Source organism: Mastigoproctus giganteus, chromosome 6 (assembly GCF_048544385.1).
Source record: "Mastigoproctus giganteus isolate SK-2022 chromosome 6, ASM4854438v1, whole genome shotgun sequence".
NCBI lineage: Eukaryota > Metazoa > Arthropoda > Arachnida > Uropygi > Thelyphonidae > Mastigoproctus > Mastigoproctus giganteus.
In genome coordinates this window covers 171,865,762-171,893,071 of record NC_143580.1, presented here as the reverse complement: position 1 = coordinate 171,893,071, position 27,310 = coordinate 171,865,762, and the positions used below count along the sequence as shown (strand labels likewise).

Sequence of the window (27,310 nt, the reverse complement as noted above, 5' to 3'; positions counted from 1 at the left end):
GTTCGAGGCGCCGCTTCCATCAGGTGGTGCTCATTCTAGTAGATAATTACAGTTATAAGTAGAAATTATTAAAAATTAATTAGTAGTTATTCTGTGAAGAAGGTAAATTTAGTAGCTTAAAATAAGACCACGTTACTCAAGCTTGATTGTTACTAAGCATTTTTTTTTTTCTCACTGTAAGTTTTGCGAACATCTAAGTTTAATAATTTGTTTTATATTTGAGAAGTGAAGGGAAACAAATATAAGCAAGCTCTTATATTTGTAATTTAATTTGTTTGCTGTTTTATTTATTATCATCTGGACTTGGCGCATCACGGCCTTAGTCGCCCTTGATCCATAAAAACCAAAACCATTTATTATCATCACCAGGAGTATAATATAATTGTCTGGAAGTGTTTCTATATGTATTTTATTGACTGACTCTTATACAGAGATTTAACTACAAATTCCTAACCCCCGCAAGGTTTTAGTTTATGAGAATCGGTCAATAAATAAATACAGAAATACTGCTCTCAAACATTTTGCATGTAATGGCCACGTAATCCAAAAGTATTAGTTAACTGAGATATACTTGTATAATAAATCTTCTTATACAAGAGATATATTTTTCTTAATAAGAAATCGTTAATTTGTTTATAAGCAATAATTTATTATTAACCTGCGACATCTGTTGATTCATCCATCTGAAGCGAAAACGTTGGACTCGCTTTTACTTGTCTTATTAACTCCGTTAAGCAATTTTCTGACCTATCCTTGATTCGTCGAGAATCGGAGTTGTCAGAAACGGGCACAGAGTTAATGTTTTTAAGAAATTTCTCATCAATTGTACACTCTACCAAATCTTTTGCGCATTGTTTTATCAAATCTGCAATTGTATGAGCTTCACCTGCTCTTGCAATGTGGTAACTAACACAGTATGAAGCAATAAGAGCACCTTTGTTGTCCTGATGGACAAACGAACGAAATGTAGCTTTCCTTTCATTTAATTGCAAACACTTTCTTTTGAAATACTCGGAAGTTCGATTTTTAAATTGGGAGTATTTGGTTTCTAGATGCCGTTTTAAATTTTCTGGATGCAAACTGTTGTTAGTCAACACTGTTCCACATCCAATACACAACCCACTAGGTTCATTTTCATTACCTGTCCATGTAAAACGATATTCAATAAAACTTTCATTATACTTCCTTTTCCTGCTTGTTTCGGTACTTCTTGCGCCATCCTGCGTTGAAGTTCTTGCACACGACGATAACGCCGATAAATTCGTATTAGGCCAAGGCCTGGGAAGATTTTTACTCGTATCAGATTTATTACTGATATTCCGCCACTTATCCATTATAAGGGTGACAACTAATTATTAATTTGTTTAACACGCACATTGACAGTCCAAGGTCACTCAGAAAAGGCCAAATTTACTTTTTACTTTTATGCACAGCGTATTCTGATTCAATTTTATAGTTTTAGAAAAAAATATTAACGTTCTAAAATTTCCTCGCGGAGCTCCAGAGAACTATGGCGGAGCATAGTTTGAGAAACTATTGTATAAGGGATGCGAGTGTCATGGATATGACATTCGCATCCTTATACAATTTAAAGAAATAAAAATAATCGAAAGAGTCCTCGATCGAAATACTGTCCGCTGTAATAGAAAATCGTGGATAGTTATTTTTGGGGTGGAGAATAAAATAAATAACAGGAAATAAATGTTTTTGATTTAGCGTTTCAGCATGTCATGAATTTCATCATGAATTTCTTGTCATGAATCATCTTGACATGAATCAACAACAATCATCTTGACATGAATCAACATGAATCATCTTGTCATGAATTTCATCCATGACAAATGTCATGGATGAAATTAAAGTTGGTATGATTGAAGGAGGTTATGATATTCTGTGTCTTCTGGAACCTTATGTAGGTACATTTGCAAACTCTTGTAAGGTCACTGGATTTCCAATAACTGCTCATGTTATACACACTACTGTAGTTAAACCTAAAACTGCTATTGTAGTTTTTAATAAGAGTTTTAATATCACTGTTATATCTAGTCTTTGCTCTGAACATGCTACTTGTATTCATGTTTCAACTAATGTGATATCATTTTATTTAGTATCTCTATACTGTCCACCTTCATTTAATATTGATATTTCAGTGCAATACTTAGAAAATGTAATGAATTTTGTAGCTTCTAGTAATCTTATATTAGCAATGGATGCTAATGCAAAATCACATTTGTGGTATAGTGATATGGTTGATTATAGAGGTGTTCAATTAGAGGAATTCATTTTATGTCATAATTTAAGTGTTTTGAATGAACCTTTTAAACCATATACTTTTGATAACATTCATGGTGTTTCCAATATTGATATCACCTTAGTAAATAATCAATTAAATAGAAGAGTCAGTTCTTGGGATGTTGTTACAAATATGACTAACAGTGATCACAGAGCTATTGTAATAATTATAAATTTATCTGAAATTAGCAATACAGATATGTCAACAGATGATACTTTGAGATTTAATTATAAAAATATTAAGTGGGATAAATTTAAAGGTGCTGTGTTGGATAGTTTTTCAATTTATACTAGGGAAAATTTAAATTCATTAACTGCTTCTGAATATGCATTTTTTGTTCAATCCTCTATTTTTAATGCTTTAAATTTGGCTGCTAAGAGAAGAAAACAGAGAGGTCATAAAGTACCTTGGTGGTCTTTGGAGCTATCAGAATTAAGGAGGGAAGTGTTTAGAATGAGGAAGCTTTTTCAGAGGGTTAGGAGTAGAAGTAATAATGAAGCACTAAGGTATAAAGAAATGTATAAAATTAAGAGGAGAGAATACCATAAGGCAATCTCTGAACACAAATTTAATGCATGGAAAGAATTGGTTTGTACTACTGGAAATAGTGAGCCATGGGGATTGTTGTTTAAGTTAACTAGAAACAAGTTGAATGTTAATAATTTAATTAATACTGTGTATTCAAATGATACTGAGTCTACTGATTGGTATTCTACAATTGCTACTATTACTAGCACTTTATTTTTGAATGACAATTGTGGGGAAGATAGTGTACAGCAGCAACAAATTAGACAGGGGAATGAACAATACACTGGATCATCTGAGATGGAATTGTTTAATATTGATGAAGTGAAATTTGTATGTTCTAAGGTTGGGGATAATAAAACACCAGGTTTAGACTTGATTGAAAATAATTGTGTTAAAAAGTTTGTTGACTTGTGTCCAGAAATAATGGTTAATATGTATAATAAGTGTTTATTGAAAGGAGTTTTTCCAGGATTTTGGAAAATTGCTCTGTTAAAATTATTACAAAAACCTGGCAAATTGTTGACTGATCCTAGGGGTTATAGACCCATTTCTTTGTTAGCAAATTTGGGCAAAATATTGGAAAGATTATTGTTGTTAAGGCTAGAGAAATTGTTCAACGAACAAAATCTTCATTTTAAATATCAATATGGTTTTAAGAGAAATAGTTCAACAGAGGATGCCCTACGCGATTTGATTAATTTTAGTGTAAATTCTGGTGAGAAATATGTGTTAGCATTATTCATAGATTTTGAAGGAGCATTTGATACTGTATGGTATCAAAGTGTGCTTTTTTCATTAAGAGAATTAAATTGTCCCAATTTGTTATACCAAATTATTAAAAGTTATTTAATGGATAGACAGATTATTATAAGATCCCAACATTTAACTTTTAATAGAATTATTGATCGCGGTTGTCCACAAGGATCTGTGTTGGGTCCTATTTTATGGAATCTGGTCTTAAACCAGTGGTTAAGTAGAACAGTCCCTAATTGTTATAAGGTGGCTTATGCTGATGATTTGGTTTTGTGCGTGACAGGAAGATCTAGAGCAGTATTAGAAAGTAGAATGGAGGTTATTGTTCAGGATTTGACTGATTGGGCTACATTAAATAAACTAAAAATTTCATCTTCTAAAACTGTCATGATGTTATTAAAAGGAAAATTAGACTACAACAGACCACCTCGATTATTAGTAAACAGTAAACAAATTCCTCTTGTTTCCCAGGTAAAATATTTAGGGGTTATCTTGGATGACAAGTTATTATTTTTCCAACATTTGAATTATTTAAGTAGGAAAATAAAAAATTACACTGCTTCTATAGTTAGGGTTACCAGAAAAGATTGGGGATTAGGTAAACGCATTTTGTATCTATATTATAAAGCTATTTTTATTCCGATTGTGTCGTATGCTGCATCAATTTGGTATGTTCGTACTGTCAATGTAAAATTTAAACAAAAACTATTATCAATACAAAGAATAATGTTGTTAACTATTTTGCGTGTTTGTAAGACTGTTTCGACTAATGCTCTACAGGTGATTGCGGCGGTATTGCCTTTGGATTTAACAGTTGTGTATAGAGCTTTTTGTTATTTTATAAGAAAAGGAATACAAATTACATTTCTGGGGATTACTAATGAAGTTTCTTCTGCAGTCAGCAAACAGAAGAAAGAAATTTTGGTGAAATTAATTAAATTATGGCAGGACCGTTGGGATTCCAGTAGTACTGGTAGAGTAACTTATTTATTTATACCTAGTGTTGAATTTAATTTTAATAACAAATTGCATCGCTGGTTTTATCCAAGTATGGAATGCTCATATTTGATTACGGGGCATGGTTCCTTAAAAAGTAAGTTGCATCAGTTTAGTTTAGTGGAAGATCCTTACTGTGTTTGTGGAAGGTTGGAAACATGGGATCATATCTTATATGAATGCAATTTGTATGATGAATTTAGATTAGACTTATTTAATTTGGTACCTAATTTTATTAGGGGTTCTGAATTAATTTGGCTGTCTAATGAAAGGAATTTTGTAGAATTTCAACGGTTTTGCAGGTTGGCATTTAATAAAAGGAGGAGTATACATGTTGTTACTAATACTGACTAAAGACCTTTTTTTTTTTTTTTTTTTTTTCCCCTCCTCTGGATGGATAGGCATTCTGTCTTGGAGGCGGGGAGAGGAAAGAAAAAAAAAAAAAAAAAAAAAAAATTTTTTTTTTTTTTTTTTGGCTGGCCTTGTGGAATGACCATGAGGCGGGATTGTTGCACTCACTAGTAAGATGTATTCTCCTAGTTGGTGCATTTTTTTTTTTTTTTTTTTTTTGCTGGCTTTTGGGTGTGGGCACCCCAGGAGCGGGACTGCTGGCACCCACCAGTCTTGCACCCTTACTGGTGGGTGCGGGATTTAGGTGCAATATGCACAGCCAGAGCTAATAGATCCAGGCATAGCTCCTCGTGCCAGGGATGGGCACCAGGTGGTAATTGCCCAATGGACTATCACCTGGTGACAGAGTAGCCTGTTTCACTTATAACACATTACACACACGTGTACACACACTTACACTAACAGGCCATTATGAGAATATGTTATATGATAAATTGGTGGAGATGGATGTATGTCCGGGTGCCACCCTTCGACAGTTAAATACATACATACATACAATACATACATTATACAATTTAAAGAAATAAAAATAATCGAAAGAGTCCTCGATCGAAATACTGTCCGCTGTAATAGAAAATCGTGGATAGTTATTTTTGGGGTGGAGAATAAAATAAATAACAGGAAATAAATGTTTTTGATTTAGCGTTTCAGCATGGCATAGATTGTGCTGTTACCTACTTCCCCCAAGGGGGCGTTCTTTCTGCCGCCCTCTTCGCCACATCTTTAGAACCCTTCCTATCAAACCGTACTAATTTTACCACCTATTCAGATGATATTAAGTTCTTCATAATCACAAAATGCCCCCAATCTCTCCAGTCTATTACTGTGACAACCGACAGCTACATGAACTGGAAAACTACCTTCATGCGATTGGGCTCTCCATTAATAAAGAGAAAACTTCAACTGTATCACCAAGAAGAAAAATACCAACGATGTGAACATCATTATAGCGAACTCTCCAGTTAAAAAAGTCACCCAACATAAGGATTTCGGTGTCACCTGGGACAAAGACCTCACCTTCTTGCCTCACTTTAATGCCACTCGAACGAAAGCATATTCGACTTTATGGGCAGTAAAACAAGAGATCTCCAACTTCCATAACCCGGACCTTATCATCAAATACATTCTTCGCTGCATTTTTCCAATTCCTTTATATGCCTCCACTATATGGTCCTCAGCACCCTCATCGTACCAAGCCAGGTTCCTCTCCCTGGAATTCTGGATCTTGAAATGGCTTAATAGGGTTGCCGGGCTAACACCTACAATCTCAAAATCTGTTCTGGTCACCAATCTTAATACGCTTCCTTGGAGGTATCACATCATCTCTAGGAACCTTCTTACCCTCTCTCAGCTTCTATCCGGAAAACTGAGCTCACCTGATATATGGGATATCATCGCCAGACCGCCCGACAGGAGAAGATGCCAGTCCAACACCTCCCCATACAGATCGAAGCTGCGTAGCATGTCCTCCCTGGACAACATGTTTCCACATAACTCCTTCCAAATATTTAATAGATTAGCCATAGACGTTGAGAAACTTTGCAAGGACAGAACCTACAGATCTTCCATTCTTACAGACATGTATGCCTTAGTCATGCTCTAGGTGGATTCTCTGTGATGCCGCACTATCCACGCTCCGATGTATCCGTATGCACTTTTATTTGTTGTAAATTTATGTTTTTGTATTTGTTGTAACTTTATGTTTTTGTATCTTCACCCATATACAAAATGTTTTTAAGGCTGTTTAAGGCCGTATATTGTATCTGGCTCTGTACACAATGCATTTGTCTGTATTTTGTTTTATTTCTATATGTAACTCATGTCCTCTAGCTGCATAGCTGTAAAGGGACATTTCTTCGGAAATAAATTGATATTAATAATAATAATAATAATAATAATAATAATATGCCATTTATGATATCCAGAGCGGATATCCATCTCCTCCATCAGGTCTACAACAAAGTTTCGCTTTCATATTGTATGTTCATAGGAAAGTATTAGATGCGGATTATTAATTCCTAGTTCGCAACATTTAACTGTCGTTAATGGATCACTTTTCGTGCATATCACACAAAAAGGTGATCCACTTTTTCATTTCAGTGTCCGCTCTGAATCCATATTTGGTCAAAAAAACGAAAATACCGCTTCATCAGGTATTTTGTATGAATTTGAGATTGGACATTCTTGGATGGAATGTAGGTTTTTGGTATCTTAGAAACCTTGCATTGTATACTTTCTGTCGGGGAGAGGGGGCGATATTGCGCATCGACTACCTTACTGGAATTAGTGGTGCTTTTTTTAGAGAAAATGGAATGATTTTAAGTCCGAAGAAAGAATTTCGTGCTATGTTTAATCCTGGAATATAAATAAAAATTATAGCATCAAAGTATATTAAGGAGTACTATTTAAGCCATTCCTTTCTATAATGAAAATCGAAATTCGCTAACATTGGAAATTGTCCTTAAAGTTTGGTTGATATAAGTTTTGCTTGTTTAAATCTGTCCGCAAGAAGTTTTCCATTCCTCCAGGAAAATTTAGTGGCTCGATATTTCTCTATGAATGAAAATTCCACTATCAGGTCGGTGCATACCCGGATTACGTAGATGCTAGCGTCATTATGGCAGCTGGGAACTTCCTATTCAGTTGTCGAACTGGCTGTTTCTCGGTAATATGTTTAATGTAAAGCCAAATCTCTGTATAATCCTATTAGTGGTGCAACGGCGATTGTCAAAACCAGAGGGATTTTACGGTATTTGCATAGTTGCGGTATTCAAAGGTGCTAAATTACTGTGATCACATGGATTGCTTTGTTTCCCAGTTGAATCGATATAAGGAAAATTACACTCAAATTGCAAAGGCTGCAAACGTATGGGTAGTTTTATCTGCTGAACTTATTACATGGAACAGAATTTAGTGGGAATAATTCCTCTCCCTAACTGACCTTTCCTTAGATAAACCCTAAACTATCAATTCTTTAGAAAATTTGGATCTTCCCCACTCCTTACTTTCGCATGTGGACTACAAGATGTGCAACAATAAAACGCAGGGAGCGAAACTAACATCACCCGAAGAGGAATCTGTTAGAGTTCCTTCTGCGCTCCCGCTATCTTTATTTTTTTTTAATGCATCAAAGTTCCCATTATAAGTAATGCAATTACCACGCGATGATAATTCCGCCAAAGTGGGCAAGAATTTAATATCAAGTAGTCTACCAGCCTTGAGAAACGGAGATCTCTTCCACTTGAAGAGCATATTATGAATATTTAATTTCGTCACTGCTTTTACTCCATCAGCAGCATCTATTTATAATCTCTCCTTAATGTGTATGATAATCTTCAGGACCTCATACTAAAATAGGGAAAAAATTAAATCGAATTTTCCCTAAAGGTATAATTCAACCACTTGTCCTCAGACTATATGCATAAGAATCACGCAAGCCACCATAAGTTATTCAAATGAGAGATTTTTCCCCCATTATTAATGTGCTGTTGTTTGCTTTTACTGCTACTTCTCCGGAAAATTTCTATGGATTAATTATATCCCAGAGAGCACGAAGAAGATTCTAATTGCTAAGTGGTAAAATAACATAAATTGAAGTTACTTGCTGTTTCTTTTCGCTAGTTTTCGTTTCACTGGATTAATTTCTAAATTGCAGCGGAACTCAGTTGTGCTAATTTTACCAAACTTTAAAAGTATCTTTAGTTGTGTGGTGACGTAAGTGTTTGCACCAGAGAGGAATCGGAAAACCAGAGGATTGTACTAAAGAGTGTAATATTATAATTGGAGAAAACATTTAAGAAGTACGACAAACGATCTCTTATCAGATATTTTAATAAATTTTTCATTTCTGATCAATATTTCATTCGACGTCAGCAATGTTTCAGTTGTCATAGGAGCAGATCGGAGTTTGATTACGTCAATATGTAGCATTCGTACGAAATCTTGTTTCCATATTTCATCTAAGAAAAAAATTGTGCTATCGTCTGTGCAGTCTAAAAGATTCATAATTCGTTGTTCCATGACTTTCATTTGTTGGCTCAAGTCACCAAACAATAATGAAAAGATAAGAATTTTTCCAATAAACGTAATTTTGGATGTATACTACTGCCGAACTTATTCTATTCAAAATGGATTTCAGTATTGACTTATTATTAAACATGGGCTTTTTACCACTAATTAGATAAAGCTAAAATCAAGAAAATACAGTGCACAAAGTATTCTTTGTTAACACATACATGGGTCACATATATTTCATCAATTTTAAATTAATATCCTTATATATTCTTAATATAATTAATATTCTTAATATATATAGGTCAGTAAGCAATTTTCCATCTAATATTATCCATTCTTAATGCTAGTCTCAGATTAAAATTTATGCATTTCATATTCCTTAAATCCGCGAATGGCTTCAGAAACGGAAGGAAATTAGAGGGGCTTAATACTGCACTGCTGTTAACAAAGGGGCTGCATATGTGCCAGTGCTACCACCATTTAGAGCAAATTTAAAATTTTATGAGGTTAAATATTTGACATTAAACCTTTTATCGTAACAGTTTTATTCCCCCAATACCGATTGACACCATTGCAAAAACAGTCTGACGAGTTAAAATTCGACACGTGTAAATTTTAATTAAAAAATTTAATGAAATACACTTTACCACGAGAAATATTTAGTTTATTGGTATGCAAGAACAAAAGGATGCAATTAGATCCAAACGTCCCCAATCACCAAATAAAATTGGCTATGCTTCGGATTAGAAATACTATCCTCGTGGGTAGCCAAATGATTGTAATCAGTCTTTCCACAACCGTGTGGCAAAGAATCGAATTCGCATTCCGTCAGTGACGCAAGTTAGTTGGTCTTGGGCAAGGGCAGCAGAGCTTTTCTTTCCAGAAAGTGTTTTTTTTCCCCAACCAAGCGAAATAGGCAAACCGACTTAGAAACACAATGCGCTTGAGTTATGAGTCACCAAACGGTGGCCCATAATTTAAAAATGTTTTGTCCTTTCTTTCCAGTAAATTAATTAATATTCAGGGGGGACGATTCCTTTTATTAAAATTTCTTAGCAGCCTGAGGTTTTAACCTTATTCAGTCTCTTTTAAGTGTCAAGTAAGGATCTGTTTGCGATTGCATTTATTACATAAATTAGTGTAAAATTTGTTGCAGTGTTTCATGGCAGTACATCATCTTAACAGCATATTAGAATTTTCTTACAAAGCCTTAGTCTTTCATCTTGATACTTAGGATCAAATGAGTCAATAAATTTAATCGACAACGGAGCAGTTAAATCCACTTAGGATATTTATGAATTTTATATATTTTTCAATGAAAAAAGGATGTTCAAATGAAGCGTAAGAATACCAAATAGGGGGAAACTGGTTTCTATTGAACCTCTATGTGAGCACAAGACACGCATATATAGGTACAAATTAGAATGCCTGAATTGCTGAACTTTATCCAGTGAATGTTTGAATTCATTGGACAATAAAGTGTAAGAATTCGATTATGTATAACACTTGAATGATCACATACGAATCGAGACCTGATTTTTGCTTCAGAAATTGACCCGACTAGCTTCGAGGTATTAAAGATATAAATATGGATGTAAAGGTGTTGATATATATAAATAAGATGTATGAAGACAAAGAAAATTCAAGTCAAGAACTCATAATATTAGTACATAGTCTGTTTCCTCTAATCTGGCAGTTTTCGTTAGAAATACAGAAATTATGAGAAAACTTTGAAAATCTGATATGTTCAGTAAAATAAAAGTAAGCAACGTCTTTTGTTTTTAAATCTAGTTTATCTACTTTATTTCTCGTCATATAAACGCCTTACATCTAGGTGACCGTCATGTTAATATACTTCGCGAAGTTGTATACGTTTATAAGTTACCCTCCACAGAAGGGACGAAGCAAGTGTTGCTAACACAAGTCTGTAGCAGCTCAAAAGCCATCAACTCGGCACTTGGAAAATCTTATTCCCAGGTTTAAGTGGGTGTCATAACGATGTCTCCACGGTCACGACGGAGTGCAGGCGATCCACGCTGGGTCTTCTCTGATCGGACGGTAAGCTTCGGGCTAGGTCACGATCTGTCACCGAACGTCTGAGTGGCAGGAATAGCGGACGACTGACCAGGAGGGCATCTTCGTAGCTGGGCGGATTTTCCTGAAAAATAGCGATACACCTTGGACACGTGAAAGTCCTCCTCAGGCAGTTTCCAGTAGAGGGCGTTAAAGGAGACACATAATACACGACATGGCCATTGGAAAGAGACGAACGACTAATGGACACGGGAAGACCTGTTCTTTGGGTCGACAAACGTCTGTTGAGGTTGTCTGTAGTGTGCCGAATATTCGAATGTCGCCTGCCTGTCCAAATATCCTGCGTGGTCCCATAGTTGTCGGTGACTGGGGACAAAGCCACGTTGAGGTTGGAATCGGTCACACAGATTGCATTAGGAATGTTACCATTCGAGTCGAACAGCAAGGCTTCCGAATAGCTGGGAGCGATGGTAAAGTCATTGGCAATGTGGCGTTCCAACTCCGAACTGTCCACAGTGCTTCCGCGAGACAGCCGACCCGGGACGAGAGTACTGCTCGAAGGGGTGAGGTAGTTGACTCCGAACAGTTTGGTGACCTGGTAGTGGACGTAGGCTGTCTTGCACTCGATGACCACCCTTAGCGGCCACGAGAGGAGAAAGAAGGAAAATAGCCAGAACACCATGTGCGATACGTACCACGGGAGCTGGTCGGGATCAGCAAATGCCACCATGTACTCCTGAAAGTTTACCCCAACGAGGTCCAGCCCTTCTCTCATCTCCATATAGTCGTCTAAACGCTCGTTATCCTGAAAAAACCTCATCCTTTGTTCTTCGAACTCGTTGGCTGCTTCTATGTTGGCAAAGGCGAATCCCTTGCTGAAGCGGATTTTGGTGGCAGGATGCTTCTCAAGATCTACGAGCTTCTTAGAAATGTCCTTCACGCCACAGCTGGTATAGACGAAACACGAACCGGATGCGTGAGAGTTGATCCGCTCATAGTATATCTGAGTGGTAGTGTAAGCATCGCCGTTACGGTATCTGGTTACCTGCCGCGTTCGACGGACGTAATGGTAGCAGATGGCCTTCCACCAGATCATGGGCTGGGAATCGTGCATATGCTGGATGTGATCGTACACGGCAGTGGCATCCACCTTATACGTGAGCTCGAGTCGCGTGCTGCAGTGCCAGCATTCGACCAGGTACACCAGATACAGCATTACCATGAAAGCGATTGGAATGTACACGTAACCTTCGTCGCACGGACTCATGCGACGTCTAGTAGTGATCGGGAAGCTCTGGAAGTTGACTACGAGTCGTGTCACCTCTGCCATGCGACACCAGGCGAGTGCAGCAAGACAACCCAAGATGAGTAACGTGAGCACCAGACACTTGATGTGGGCGTCTCGGCGAAAACTTTGGCACAATGTCTGCTGCTGAGGTCTTTGCTGCAGAAAGAGAACAAAAATGCATTAGAAACTGCTTTGAAGAAACGTTCAGGTAACAACTTTTTACTATCAAGCAAAAAATAAGCAATGAATGATCATAAAAGTGCAAGAAACTTTCTGAATGGATTCAGTCATTCGTATGCAATATTTAGAAAGCTAAAAGACTACTTCGCATGAATAATTCTTGCTTCTTTATTCTGTAGACCAGTCGCGCACAACCTTGGGCTTTGTAAATATTATAAACATTTATAAAATAAATATGCCATGGTTAGATCACAAGTTGAGTTGGGATTGAATAAAATATACGACCATAAAACTATACAATCGCGAAAACGTTGTGCGTCACTTGTCTAGTTTATTAATTAATCTCTTCCTGCTACTGAAGGTATTAGAAGAGATGAGAATATTTGCTGTTATCAGTATACTCTTGCACGCGCGAAGCTTTCAAAGGATTTAATCTTCAGCTCCTGTAAATTAATTCTTTCAAACTTCAACAACGGAGTCAGCATAGGTAGCCACGCTTATTGTATTGAAAAACAGTAATGCAGAAATCGCCAGAATTTCAAATCGCTTAATTTACGCCACTGCAATTCTTGGGGAGGCAAATAAATGAAACGTTTTATTTGGTAAAAGTTGATGCAAAGAGTTTATTATATTTAGATGTATTTTAATCGCATTAATGCCTACTTCTGAAATGCTCCTATAAATATGAGTTGGGAATTGCAAAAGAAACTGTTTTGGATAACATGAAAGTGATAAAAAGGTGATGGGGGTTTGTCTATGTAACATCCACAAATTTCTTTTAAATATATTTCTGTGTGAATGCTTTGGCATTTCCCCAAATACTTTATTGTAGAAATTATTGCCTGCTTGAAGAAAGCAGCCATTATGGATCTTTGCCCAGAAACGATTATCGATAGACGAAGATAACTCATTTGATTTATATCGTGGCTCCCTGTAATGGTTTAGTGTTTATTGATGGTCCTACTGTATTTCCTCACTGGTACTTTTAATTAAAAAAAAAAAAAAAAAAAAAAACATAGCTTAGAACTTTATTCCAATAGTGTCTATCAGCTCTCTTGAAATCCAGTGCCTTTTCTACTGAAATTCGGTTTAAATGGTGTTCTAGATGGTCGGCTGACAGTTAAAATATTTTTTTGTGTTGTAAAGAATACGGAAAGTGATGTAGTCCCAAAGGAATAATTTCAGTGAATCCCGCCTTACTCTGATGTTCAGTTGTTTTATTTCATTAAAGTATTATGCTACGTGGTTAGCAGCTCAGTATCATAATGGAGTCTGCAAACTCTCTTTTGAAACTCATTCGCCACAAAGTAGCGTGTGTCTATGTGTCCATCCATTGGTCATTTCCCAGTTTAATCTCACTGGTAGCAATTAAAGATAGTTCCTGTGTAATAGTTATTTTAGATAAGATAGCTGTGTTGCTGGTTATTCCATAAATAGGCGGGTAGTGATTTTCGGTATATCTTATTACCGAACGACGTACGAAGAGTTACGGCTGTAATGTCTGTTAGGACCTACGGGAGCAGTTATCGTAACCGGTAGCAGACTCCTTCAATTTCTCACTGCATTTTCGCACTGGAAATTAATTTGCTCACTGCCACCAGGGGGACGAGTGACTGACGACGGCAATTATCTTTACGTTCCTTGAGGGACATGCCCAGTGGAAACAGGTAATCTTGAGACTGTTGTAAAGTGTTGGTGACTTACTAGGTGGTAATAGAAGTTGATAGCTTCTCTGGGGGGGAGAGAGAGAGAGAGAGAGAGAGAGAGAGAGAGAGAGAGAGAGAGAGAGAGAGAGAGAGAGAGAGAGAGAGAGAGAATGGTCAGCTAAATATGCCGTTTCTATCCATCAATCTCTCTCTCTCTCTCTCTCTCTCACGTGCACTAATACGTGCATCGTGGCCACTTTGTTCTGGGCATTGGATTCAGGTCAGCGCCATCTGTTTTTATTCTCTTTTTTTTGTTGATTTATGTTTTCCATCCACCTTTTCTCACATACCCTGTCCTCTATCTTATATGCTCTCGCGTACACATCTATCAAAATATTTCTCATAGAATTATATTTATATGCTGCTCCTTTTCTAGATCACAAATAACAAAACAAAACATTTTTGCATTCGATCCCTGTTCATTGAGTTTTTAGAATGGAGAGGAAATTAAGTGTAGCCGACAGCTGCCTCTGCTCGTAATCTTTTATTTATTTTAATTGTAATTAACTATTTTTCTTGTTGGTATCACTCTTGTGTGTTTATTGTTTTCAATAAAATTATATAACCTAAATGGTAACACGAAATGGCTTGGTAGTACATCTCATTTTGAGTGCAGTTGAAATAAACAGGCAGTAGTTCATTGCCGTTTCGTGTCACTATAGGATAATTTTCTGATGTTCTTATTCGACAACTGAACACAGAATTGTGTGGCAATTGTTAGTTAACCTACTTCATGATTTTAATTTTCATAAATTATTGCGTGCTCTTTTTACCATGAACAATCATGGAAACAACCTTTCTTGTTCTCATGTCCGTTATCTAATAAATATCTGCTACACCGCCCTCGCCGGAGCACAACTGATATAATCATCGTCCTCCCCAAGGGTGCAAAAGACTTCAGTTCGAATCCCTTCAATGACTCAAGGAATTTTTATGAACCTTTTTCGCAACGTGGCTGAGTTAGTAGGTCCCAGGAAAAGGTAGCAGGTTTTTTCTTGAAAATTCGGACACACACACACACACACACACACACACACAATGTTTTATGGTTTAAGTCGATTTGCGCTAAAATCCAATAGCAACCTGTTACACCACACCTTCGTCATTAGTGATTCGGTGCTTTGTAAAAGTTACAAAATATTATGTTAACGAAGTTGCACAAATCAATATAAGAATGTTTTTATTAATAGAAATGTCGTATTTCCAAAATGAATACCTGCAAAAGATTAACAATTAATATTTACTGATTAATTACGATATGCATCTTTTATAATACGAAATAAAATCCATTTCACAGTGATCAGTTAGAAGAATGCATAATCTTATCTCAAATATTTCTTATTCCCTATTTTGTCTCTCTCAATGGAATTTTCCTGAAATGTATTAATTTGAAATTAATTAATTTGAAATGAAATTTCAAAGATAAAAAAAAAAAAAACCAGAAATTTCTTTAAACGCATTACATAAAAACACGTTAAATAGGAAGATAAAGATGCTAATCAGAAAGAGGGAGGGGGTAAATAAAATAGTTAAGAGAGGAGAAAATCGAAAACTCTAAACAGACAAAATTGCACGGAATAGAGGAAAAGAATAGAAAGAGTCAGAGGATGTAAAGATAAAGAAATAAATCGAGAAGAGTGTGGAAAGGGGTGGATAAAGAGAGAAACATGATATTGAAAAATGCCATGCATGGTCAAAATACTAGAAACCATATGTCAGTATCCGGTATTAGCACTACATGGTTAATAAAAGCCGATATTCGGTGTTGGTAGAGATGATATTGTATACCCACGTCCAGTGGGTATGTTCGTTGTGACATTCCTTTCGTTCAACAACAACAACTCCAGTTCCTTCTTTAACAGTAGCAATTTGCATAACCCTGTCTGTAATTCCTTCGTACACGAGTGGTGAAGTCTTTGTTGCTGTCCTCAGTCTTCTCAAATAAAATAAACTTCTGATGAATAGTTACAGCCGATTATGTTTTTATAATTTTCTTGAAAGGAATAATTTTTAACTACGAATTAAGGAGAAATTAATTAAAATTGTAAATATAATTTTATATTATATTTTATTTATTGACGTACATGAAAAAATTCTCCGTTCAGAATATTTTAAAAAAAGACGGGACCAATCCCATCTTCCTACCAAAAGGAGCCTACAGCATTGACTTTTATTTCAAAAAAGCAAAAAATCAGTTTTGTGTTAAATGATAGACGAAGACAAATTATGTTTTCTCTTACTCCAAGATAAAAGCAACCCTCTTCATTACAAAAAGATAGTGAATTGCTCGTATGGGTTGAAGTCGATTTAACTCGTTTTCTGACATCTGTATTATTAACCTTTACAACAGTGGATATCTACGCCTTCCCAAAGTAAAATCCTTGCCTCATGAACTCTTGCAATTATTTTGCATAGTTCAATGAATTTCATGGTGCTCAAATATCCGAGTATCGATGGTAACACCTCTTAGGCAGTCCTTTTATCACTTAACTTGCGCATCATGTCGTGGAATGTTAATACTCTTGTAAGTTGCACTGCTTTGAAGTCTCACTGGAAATGTCTCCTTTACTCATGTCATGTGTGACCCATGAATTTGATATCATAGCTTAGTAGGAGCAGGAGTTGCAGCTTTGTGGAGGGGGGATTTAAAAGGCACGTTTCCAATATTTTCGGTCCGAAATCTATATCATAAATAAATGAGATAGAGGGAGGGAGGGAGGGGTTATTTTGTGTGAGTGTGAGCGCGAGCGATGCATGCATATTAAACAGTGTTACGATGAAGTTCTTTCTGGGTTAGAGATAATTCAGAGGTTGCCCGCCCATTAACTGCGAATTCATCAAAGATGGCCCAAAAGTACCATTAAAGCTGATACTGTCTGCAGTAGGTCTCCATTAGACACATTCCCTGATTGCTTTCGAAAAGGTTCCCAACGGAAGTGGGGTTTTAGATAATACTGAGATACAGGAGGAGTGTTTTAACTTCAAATACTATCGACCTCAACTGTCTTTAGTCAGCAAGTAATTTGATCATAGAACTTCTCCCTATCTAGTCAGTGCTGCGAAACATAACAGGAAAATAAAGCCAATTCATATATGGCTAGTTAAACTTCAAAGGTGATGCAACTCAACACTTTTCAAGGATTAGGAGATTAGAGACGAAAATTAACTCTCTTTTTATATATATTTTTAAAAATATTATAGGATTCCAATATACTTAGCCACTGCTATCAATATATTTCGTATATATATTTTTTCATTCTGACTTGCTTATTTGAGGTTGAGTTTTTATATTTCAAATCATTGCAGTCAGTTCCGTTTTTAAATCTGTGCTGTATTTCTTTCGTTTGGATTTTATGATCGGAACGAACTGTTCTTTCCAAGGATGTATTTAATTTCAAACTGTATTATCTGTTTGTTTCGAATTCTCCGACTGTTAATAATGAAAATTCCGAGAAATCTACCATAAACGTTGGAAACTGGCGTTATCATAAATTCTGGGAACGTTAAATGGACGGACGAAATATTGCAGCACTGCTTTCTTTACAAAAGAAAGGCAATTTCCATAAAGAATCGTTTTCATTATCGCCTTATTCCTTTTATATTTCCTCTTCTTCAGCTCATCTGCCGCAACGATTTCTTGAACAAAGAGTAAAACCTGCGTCATGAATAATGAAGGCGTGCACAGAGACGGACCGTTTTCTGCATCCAACAAAGGGACGGGCGATTAGGCACCGTGTTGCTGCTCCTAATTTCGCTTCAGATACGCCCATGGTTAGAGGAGAAGTGGGCCTAAGGAATCAATCTTTTAAAATGATAAAAAAAAGTATTCTTTGTATTAATACGACATCATGCCTGCCTCGAAACGAGAATGTATTCAACACGTAATAACACAAATTACTGCGATGGTGTAAACCAGAAACAAAGCACAATATACCATGGAAATACAGAAATGAGAGAACACATTTCTCTGGGACACATTTGGGAAAGTGAAAGTGAGAATGCAATTTGTAACAAACAGCCCAGGGAAAGAGGCTGAATTAATAAAGGAAGACAGTTCAGTTGTGAACGACCTTAATTAAATATGAAATTTAAATGTACATTTTCCTAAAATTAACTGCAGAAAGCGCGTGACATTTTTACGGCCATTTTTATGTGCTAAATATTCTGAACGCTTGAAGCATTCACTGAACTTTTTTAGACTCCCTGTCTGACACCTTTTTAGCTGAGAAAGAGATTATCAGATCTAGGCGTGACAGTCTGTTTTTTTTTTACTTATATTGCGCATGTTCTGTTATTAAAATATTTTTAAACGTTTAAGACAAAAATTCTGGTCATGCATTAGGATCCAGGAATTATATCAACTGTGTATTACGTCAATAATTAACATGGATGCTTTCTATTTATCATGGACATCACATTTCCTGGTAGGCAATGTGATGCAGTTTTATTTATAAATTTTCTTTTAGCCAAAGTAAAAACTTAAAATTCATTTTAAGTAGGGTTGTTGCGCATAGAGTACATAAATTTAGGATATAATCTGGCTTATTTTATTCTCAACTTGGATGATATTCAATTTCGCTCTCGCGGGCAGCAGGTCGGTTATAATGGCTGCCCTCCGTTTGGAAAAAAGGCCTCTGGGATCGAATCCTGCCTTAGTGGAAGGAATGTAATGGAAGTTTTCCACATCCTGACCAATTTAATCTATCTTAAGCGAGAAGTAAAGTTGAGGGTCTAGCTGCACCAGGGGTTCCTCCATCTTCGCGTTTATGTCACTCTTTGTGCATCACAGACTGAAGGCCAGAGGTTTTAAAAAAGTGCAATATGTGTTTGCGTGGTGTCATGTCGTGGTGTGGTGTGTTGTGTTGTTCCTCTGCCCATTTAGCCGTTGGGCCCCTAGTGGAACCTTCCCCCCATTACCCACCCAGCGCCACGAGGAGGCAGGCCAGACAGTAGAAAGGCATTCGCCAGAAGTTCAATGGAGCCAAGGCTCCATCAGGCGAAGAAAGGGTGGGGAAAGGGAAGGAAGGATACCACGTTAGGCAGCATGGTATAGATCGCCATTTGGCGTATGTTGGCAGCAGAGCTGCTGCTCATCCATCAGGGGGCCAAGTCCTTTAACTGTCATTCTTAGAACAAGATGTCCCGTAACGTCCAGTGGAGATAATCAAAATCAAGGTGGTTGTCCAAGTAGGTGCATGCAGATTTGCTGGGATAAAACAGTTTGGTGCCAAGCTGTTCTAGGTTTGGATCCTAGGTCTTTTTTGATAGCGGTAATTCTATTGAAGTTGTGGATAGGCCCTCCTTGTGTAGAGGTATTAGCTGTCTGATTGTTATCTTGGTGGCAGTGCCGGTTTCATAACTTTTCCGTCTGTTCAATACTTGGTGGGTTGAGCATGTCAGTCAGGGTGAGGTTGTTTCAGGTTGTTAGTTCCTTGTTCTCTTCAGGGAGTGTCTACCCGTCACATAGGGGGCCGTAGTTGAGCGGAAAAAGTTCTTCGTCTTTCAAAAAGGGCTTGGACACAATATCTTTAAGGCAGAATAGTCTCTTTCGTCGCTGAGGAATTTGTTTTCCTGGTCCAGCAGCAAATGTAGTTGTTGTTGTTGTTATTTGGTTTTTAGGAGCATTAGCAACTAAGGCCATATTGCTCCGGGGATATGCGGTGGTCATTCCCTGACCTTTCCACATCCTCCGTATTTGGTGGTCACGGGCTCGAAACCCAGTCTAATCAAGAAGCGTGCGCTACGCACTGCCACTCCTACCCACCTGGCTACGGAAGCGCCTGGCAGATGTAGTCTAGTCATCAGTGGGAATCTAAAATCTTCATACCATTAAATGATCCCAGCTTTCAAGGAAGCAAGAGGTCAATGGATTTTTCCTGTAAACTCAGGTTTTATCTCTTCAAAAACAAACTATGTACGTGCAATTTAGGGATGATATATTGCCCTCTCATGACCTTAGCTTTGGAGCCTGTTCCAAATAACGCCAATTTTACAACTAAACATAAGTGGAGAATTTGAAAGATAAAATTAAAAGTGAAAACTGGAAATCCTCAGGAAACCCATTTGATTGAAGAAGGTTAAAGTAATACACTACTGTAAATTAGTCAGTTATGAATGGAAAAGAAAAATAATGAAGATAAGAGATAATGTATTCCATGGTTAGCAGCAGATTTTTGATCAATGCTGAGATTAAAGTTTACTTCAGTCCCTAGATCTTCCATATTTTGTGTGCGTTTTGCAAGCTAATGGAGGAAACCCTGGGGTCCGCCACAACAACACATTTTTTTTTAAATCATATTTCAAAAATTAAAAAAATTATAAAAAAGAAGCTAATTTTAAGCTGTTTAATGGTTTAAATTAATTTAAGCTTATTTAACTAGGAAGTTTGCTTTTAAAAAAATTCTCCTAACGACTTGACAATAATATGGGCAAAGATACTAGTAGCAACAAATCTTTAAGAAATAGTAATAACTTAATCAATTAAAAAATTAATTCTGAATTATTAAAATACGAAACAATATACCCTTTCTTTAGAAGGAGCCTCGCTGCAAATGGGAAAAGAATGATTAAATCCAAACCCATTAAATACTTTATCACCTCCTTCCAATGGGAAGGAGGTGATAGCCATCTTTGACGAAATGACCAGAGAGAATACTCGTTGTCTTTGTTAAAGATTTCTCAGCACTTTTAAATAAAACTAACAATTTCACATATAGCTAATAAAGCTTTTATTCGCAAGTTTGCCAGTGGATCATGTTTTCGAACATTCTGTTCAAAGGCTCGCTGTCTTTGGAGACAGAGAGACAGACATTGGCAAAGTTATAACCAGAGTTACTGTCCTCCGTGGTAATATAGTAGTGGGGCCATTTTTCCCCACTTGGAAAGGTCTAAATTCGATTTCCTTTTCCTGTCCGAGAGACTTATTTCCATCAGTGGAGACGATTGGAATTTCTGATAGACTTTTTTTAAATAGCTGCTCTTGTTAGTCAGCCTCTCAGCCGACGACAAATTAAATTAAACAATAGAAGACGCTAAATATTTATGCGAAATTGCATTTAGCTGCTTTGGTGCTTTTATGAGAAGACAAAAACTACAGCACGCTTTAAGAAGTTAATTAGTTACTTTTAGTTTTATGCTGTTCACTGAGCGGTAGGTTTTTCTGTACTAAACTAGTTGTAATGTGAATAACTCACTCTTTACTGGCTTATGCTACAAGCGTAAATTAGAATTCTGACGAACTTCTAGGAAAGCGTTAAACGATTAAATCACTAATGCAAGCATTAAATAATAATGGTCCTAAAGAGGAACCTTGTGGTACTTGCATTAAAAAAAAGCGTCACCTTCTTAAAAAGAAAAAGTATTTAAAGGTATTTTACATCCCCGTCCAGATGAATAAATGGTCAGTCGAGCTATAGTGTCGTAATTTATATTTTTCTATTATATGATCAATCCAGTCAAACGTTCTGAAAGATTTTGTATAAACAACGTCTACCCAGGTCCGTCTGTGAATTCCATAGGTACAAACTGGGGAAGGGAAATCTGATTCTTTGTCTCCCAGGGCGAAATCCGTGTAAACCTTGTGGTAGCGTAGAATTTCATTAAAATTATAACTTATTATGAATGATTTTATCCATAATTTTGGATATTCTATTCAATGATATCAGTGGTTTTTATCTTCTAATTTGAGTCTTTTTATGTTTTGCTAAGATGTATATTGTTTTAAAATGTTTGGGATAACCTCCAATAACAATTTATTGAAAACAAAATGTCCAGTCTTATCAGCGTCTCTCAAGGTTGAGACCATCGGGATTCGAAAAGTTTTTTTTAGGTGTTGTTTAGCAAAAATAATATGATTTAATGCTCTTTTGAGTTCTGGGTGGGGGGGGGGTAACTATTTTATTAGTTACTTTTTGAAACAAAATTGAGTTGTAGAATCATTTATTAGAGGATTGGATTTCTAATTACCTTGTAGAAACACTTCTATGAGTTAACTCCAGCCGACGTTTTGAAAGTTTCTGATACCTTTGTGGAGGCGATTTGCAGTTTTTTTGCAGATTTCTTTCTTTCTTTTTTCTCAAATTTTATTTGATTTATTTCGTGTCGAAACGTACAAGGAAGCAAATACTAAAACATTAGGTAACATACAGGATCAAAGAAAAAAATGTCCAATAAATAAATAGCTAAATAACATATATAGCAACACAAAATAAAATCTCTGGATATAGTTCTTTATTGCCCAGAAACGAGCCACTTCAATAGCGTTCTCTGTTGCCTCCAAGAGGTCGAGCATGTTGTAAGTTGAAGGAGCAGGGGGGAGGGCGCAGCTGATGATGTTTTGTTGGTTGTTGATAATATTTCATTTTTCCAAATGAAATTATATTACCTTTTCTTATCTATAATAATTAAATTGGATACGTTTCTGTTTTGACCATCCAGAAATCTAGCTAATTTAATTTAACATCAGAATGTTCTAAAATTTATAGATTTGTAATCTATAAGCTCTCAGATAAACTTCTTTATTGCTGCTAAGTACGGTACAAGTACTAGAAACAATTATTCTCATCACGGCGACATGGCCAGCAGTTTTACACTAAGGAATGACACGTGATTAAAGTGGCATTGTTATAAGCAGCTTCAATATCGGCTACACAATAACTAATTCGGATTTAGTTTCGAAGGCCGGAAGAATTGATGTCTGTATCACCACGAGGTTTGTTACGATGGATCTATTTGCGACTGTGAAGTGGAACTGTTTTGGTTTCTGTGGCATCAGCTGTTTGTTTAATGCGGGATTCAGGAAGGTGGAAGAAGTTGAGATTGATCTGAAATCTTTTAGGCTTGTTGGCGCTTCAACCTTTAGGCAATGGACTCACAGAGTATTCATTCCATTGAGCAGGAAAAACTCGTGTGGAAAGAACAGAGTTGTAGATCGAGAGCAATACATCTCGGATGTAGGGGATAAATCATTTAATTATGAAATGAGGTATCTTATCTCGGCCTGCTGTACTAGATGGACGAAGAGAATTTATAGCATTTATCAGTTGCTGTTTTGTGATAGAAATGATGGGGAGGTCATTAGTAGGAGCAAATTGAGAGTTTTGGAGAGGAATTTCTGCAGAAGCGGAATTGGCTTTGAATCTTGCAATGTAGTCCATCCAGTTATCTAGATCAAGATTGAATTAATGACACTGTGTCTGGATGAGTATGGTGCTTTTCCTTTAGAAAAGCGCCTTGAGTCTGTTGAAAAGAACTCTTGCTCTGGAATACAGAATCCGATCTTTGGTTGTGCCAGATATTTTCCATTGCCTGTGAAGGTACTGCTTATTGTGGAAACTGCGCGCTAAATCTCTGGTCCACCAAGCTGTAGTCCTTGGAGAAATGCGTACAGTTTTGGCTGACGCATAGAGGGTGACTGTATTTTATCCTTCTTGTGATTAGATCTACTGCGATGATTGGGTCACATCCATCAAGCACATGCCATGGAATACACTGTTCTGCCTTGAGGCACTTTTTGGAATCAAGAAAAGTCGGAGAAAATATGATTTTCTTTTCTACTGTATTATGGCAATTGAAGCTGGGCATAGGCAGTACTATAAGTAATGCAATTGGGTCGTGATCTGATTTGAAGGACATTTCTGGTGGAATGTCGACTTTGGAAATGCCAGAACATAGAATCAGGTAAAAAGACGATTAGTGCTTCTCGTTGGTTCCTAATGGATAATCGTAAACTTTAAGATTTTAGAGTTCCAAAATAATTTTTTTCATTATTAATCTTTTCATATTCTTTATTCCGCCCTAAATCCTGTAGCGGTACCTACAGGATTCAGGGCGGAAATTAATTTATGGCACGCCAACCATTCTAATAAGAATTCTAGCTAAGGAGGTTAAAAAAATAACCTACAAACGTTTTGCCATATCTGATAGATCAAGTCAGTTTTTACCACATTCGATCAGGAATCATTTTTAGTTTTCAGGATCGTAGAAAGTTAACCCATGTTCCAAAGCGTACAGAGATTATTACGTCCTGGAACACTAGATTTGGTGGATTTGCTGCAGAGAAATCTCCGAAAGATCATTACGGGCAGATGCTGAGGTGTCATCATTTCATCTAAACTCAGCCACTATAAGCAAAGTTTATAGTATCTGATCTGCTATATTGTCAAGGAGGACAGGGATAATCAATATCTCTCCCAATGAACCAAACGTGAGGAGGGAAGCATTAATCAGAGAAATAGAAGCAATCTGTCAACTGTGATACCACAGTGAATTTTCAAAATTGTGTCAAGTGCCAGTTTATTCGACATTTCAAATTTGAAAACACTTTTTCAAAATTATCTGAGAGGATATGATATGTACTCTCAGATAATAGGCAAACTTAAGATGTTCAACATTAAATTAATGCGACATCGTGAAATCCTTCCCAAGGAGTTCACAGTATGAGGTGCAACGATAACTTTTATACAAAACTTCGATTTGTTTTATATTTTAGCAATGTGCAGAACTGATGCAAGTGTACTAATTTGTACGTTAGTGATGGTCAGTGTACGAATCTGCAATTTTTTTCGGTTATCTTGTGTTTTATAAAACAAAACACAGGATAACTGATTGCTTTCTGCGCTATTTAATTTATTACATGAAGAGGTAAAGAGCGTAACTGCGTTGATCCGTTTCTTATTTGGTTTTCACGTATATTTAAAACTTTTATTGCTCTAATATTTATTATGTATGCAATACTTTTATAAATTAATAGTTCGCATTATAACTGCAGCGATATAAGCATGAATATTTAAGTGAATTAATTACTTGAAGCATACTCATTAGTAATACTTAACCCCCCAAAGACCTGCGCTTATTTAATTAATTTGATTTGCGAACACTTATCTACAGCATGTTTTTGACGGTAGTTCATGTCTTCGTGGTAACGCAATCAGCCCACGCTTTACTACGATCATTTTGCATCGAGTTTCCAGTGCAGAAACAAAGTGGTATAATATCACTTTAAAAATATTTTTTCGTGAGTGAAAATGTTTAATTTTTTTTCTTAATTGATTGTGGACTAGTTTGTTGAACCGGCATGGACTAGGATAACCACATGCAGCCATTACGTTTACGTGAAATGTTTGGTAAAATCTGTTTTTTTTTTTTGCATGTGTGTGCATTAAAAATTATTCCAGGTTTAATTGCTAGTAACGATGTATGAGACAATGCTAGTTTTGTTTACGATATGAAAACGTTTAGAAAGATTATTTAACTTCTTTGATTAAAAACTAAAATAAAGCTAGTGAACAAATATATAATTTCCCACCTATTTCACTGTCGTGAGACTAAAACATAACCTGTTTTAAAACTGTGGGCTGCCTGTATTTATTTTACGTTATTTTTTTATTTTCATATTTTTGCGGATGTCTATTAAAATTGCCTTTAATTAGATTCCATGTAGGTGAATAAAATGTTCTTTTATACTCTGTACGGCTACCGTCGCAAAACTGTTATACAAACCACCGAAATGTTAACAGTAGGCCTTTTTTTTTTTTTTTTTGCTGCATCATGAGACTGTTCAGGAGTTCTCATTTTTAAATGTGTAGTTATGTCTATAAGAACATTAGTTTGTCCCAAGAATTTCCTTCAACAAGAATCATGTCTCGCCGAGCCAGCTTGAGACAAAAAAAAAAAAAAGAGTAAAAGGTTGTGTTCGTTCAACGTCTGTCATATCCATGTGACAGATGTTGAACAAACAAAGTTGTCGATTGGAAAAGCCAATATTACTTGAGTCCGACAGGCTACAGAAAACACACACATCAGCGAGGGTTTCTCTCTCTCTATCTAAACTGCTGTCTCCTTAAGTAGAACGGACGTTGACTATTTGTAAACTTTTTTTCAGTTTTATAACCGCTGTAAGCCGCAGCAATTATTTAAGATTTACACACGTTTGCAGTATGGTGGATTGCGACGTGAAAGCTGATTAGTTCTTAGGTAAGCTGGTTTTATTATAAGGCACAAGAGCCTTACTTATCTCTCCCACCTCTTATTTCAGTCGAGAGAGAAATGATTTGCTGAAAGACTTAACTGTCATTTTCTGTTTATTTTCAGTTTCCGTCCATTAAACTAGTGTTTCGCCATCTAGATTATTGTGATGATTATCTTTGTTGTGACCGACGGGTGAGTCGCTGATTACAACATGCCTTTACCTCCAGAGAGGCCAAGGATTTGACAAGAGGAAAAAGTTGATGTAAAACTTGTACGAAAATTTAATAATGATTGCTAAGTAGTTCAGAGCATATGTAATGGTAGTGAGCTATGGATGATAAATGCGTAAGATACATTACTCTCCGCCGTGTATTGGGATATCTCACTTTTGGAAAGTAATGGTTAATCCTAGAGGTCACATGACAGGCAGATGCCAGTATCTACTTGTCATGTAAAACAGTTAAAAGTAAGATAAAAACGTGCATGTCCCGTGAATCCCTTCAGTAGAAGCGAATAGAACAGAATTTCTTCAGAAGAGGCGGATTCTTGGTTGTCACGTAGCAGGCATGTCCACTCACCAGAGACCGGAAGGAGTAGGATATTTAAAAATCATCTATTGGAGACATCGCACGTTAATGGAAGACGGAAGATAACGCTCCGATTATCCCCAACTGTTAGACTACCATTAATAACCCAAACTTATGTGAACGGTTGAAATGAAAATAAATCGCAAAGGGTTACCTTAATAAGGTGATTCGAGATCTGGGATAAGTGCAGGACAAACAACCATCAGAAAAGCACTTCATAGAATGGGTAACCACAGTCGCGCAACTGCTTGTAAGACGGATAAGGATACATCACAGTAATGCACATCGTCTATCCTAGAGCGGAAGCATTTAACATTGCCGTAGCGATAGAACATGATGTGAATGATGAATTGCAGTATGCATTTCAAGCTTCAGATGGTTGCACTAGGGTGTGGCGTATGCACAGAGAACAGTTTAATATAGATCAAAGTTCGCCTGTGGTAGTTTCATTGTATGATTCTGTTTTATGTCGTATAGACTGTCTACCGGTTGTCGATGAAACCGTGAATTCACTGTCTGTTGCGATCTTCCGAACAGTGCATCCTTACATACA

At 36.5% G+C, this 27,310-nt stretch overlaps 2 protein-coding genes across 3 annotated transcripts in view; both read right to left on the bottom strand.

Annotated features, from left to right (window-relative positions):
* Positions 1–653: 653 nt before the first annotated feature.
* LOC150084748 (zinc finger BED domain-containing protein 5-like) lies at positions 654–1,334 on the bottom strand. The gene has a single exon (XM_090376344.1). The coding sequence runs from the start codon at positions 1,332–1,334 to the stop codon at positions 654–656; it is 681 nt and encodes a 226-aa protein (XP_090232470.1).
* Positions 1,335–10,824: 9,490 nt separating this feature from the next.
* Positions 10,825–27,310, bottom strand: part of LOC150084747 (transmembrane protein 151B-like) — a 73,477-nt gene continuing 56,991 nt past the window's right edge. For both annotated transcript variants that reach the window (XM_090375489.1, XM_090375490.1), the window contains exon 2: positions 10,825–12,473. In XM_090375489.1, the coding sequence (XP_090231615.1) occupies positions 10,986–12,473 (1,488 nt within the window). In that variant the 3' untranslated portion in view covers positions 10,825–10,985. The remainder of the gene's footprint in view (positions 12,474–27,310) is intronic.

Excerpts from the sequence above, each read along its gene's own strand:
- LOC150084748 (XM_090376344.1), bottom strand. The coding sequence starts at position 1,334 with ATGGATAAGTGGCGGAATATCAGTAATAAATCTGATACGAGTAAAAAT.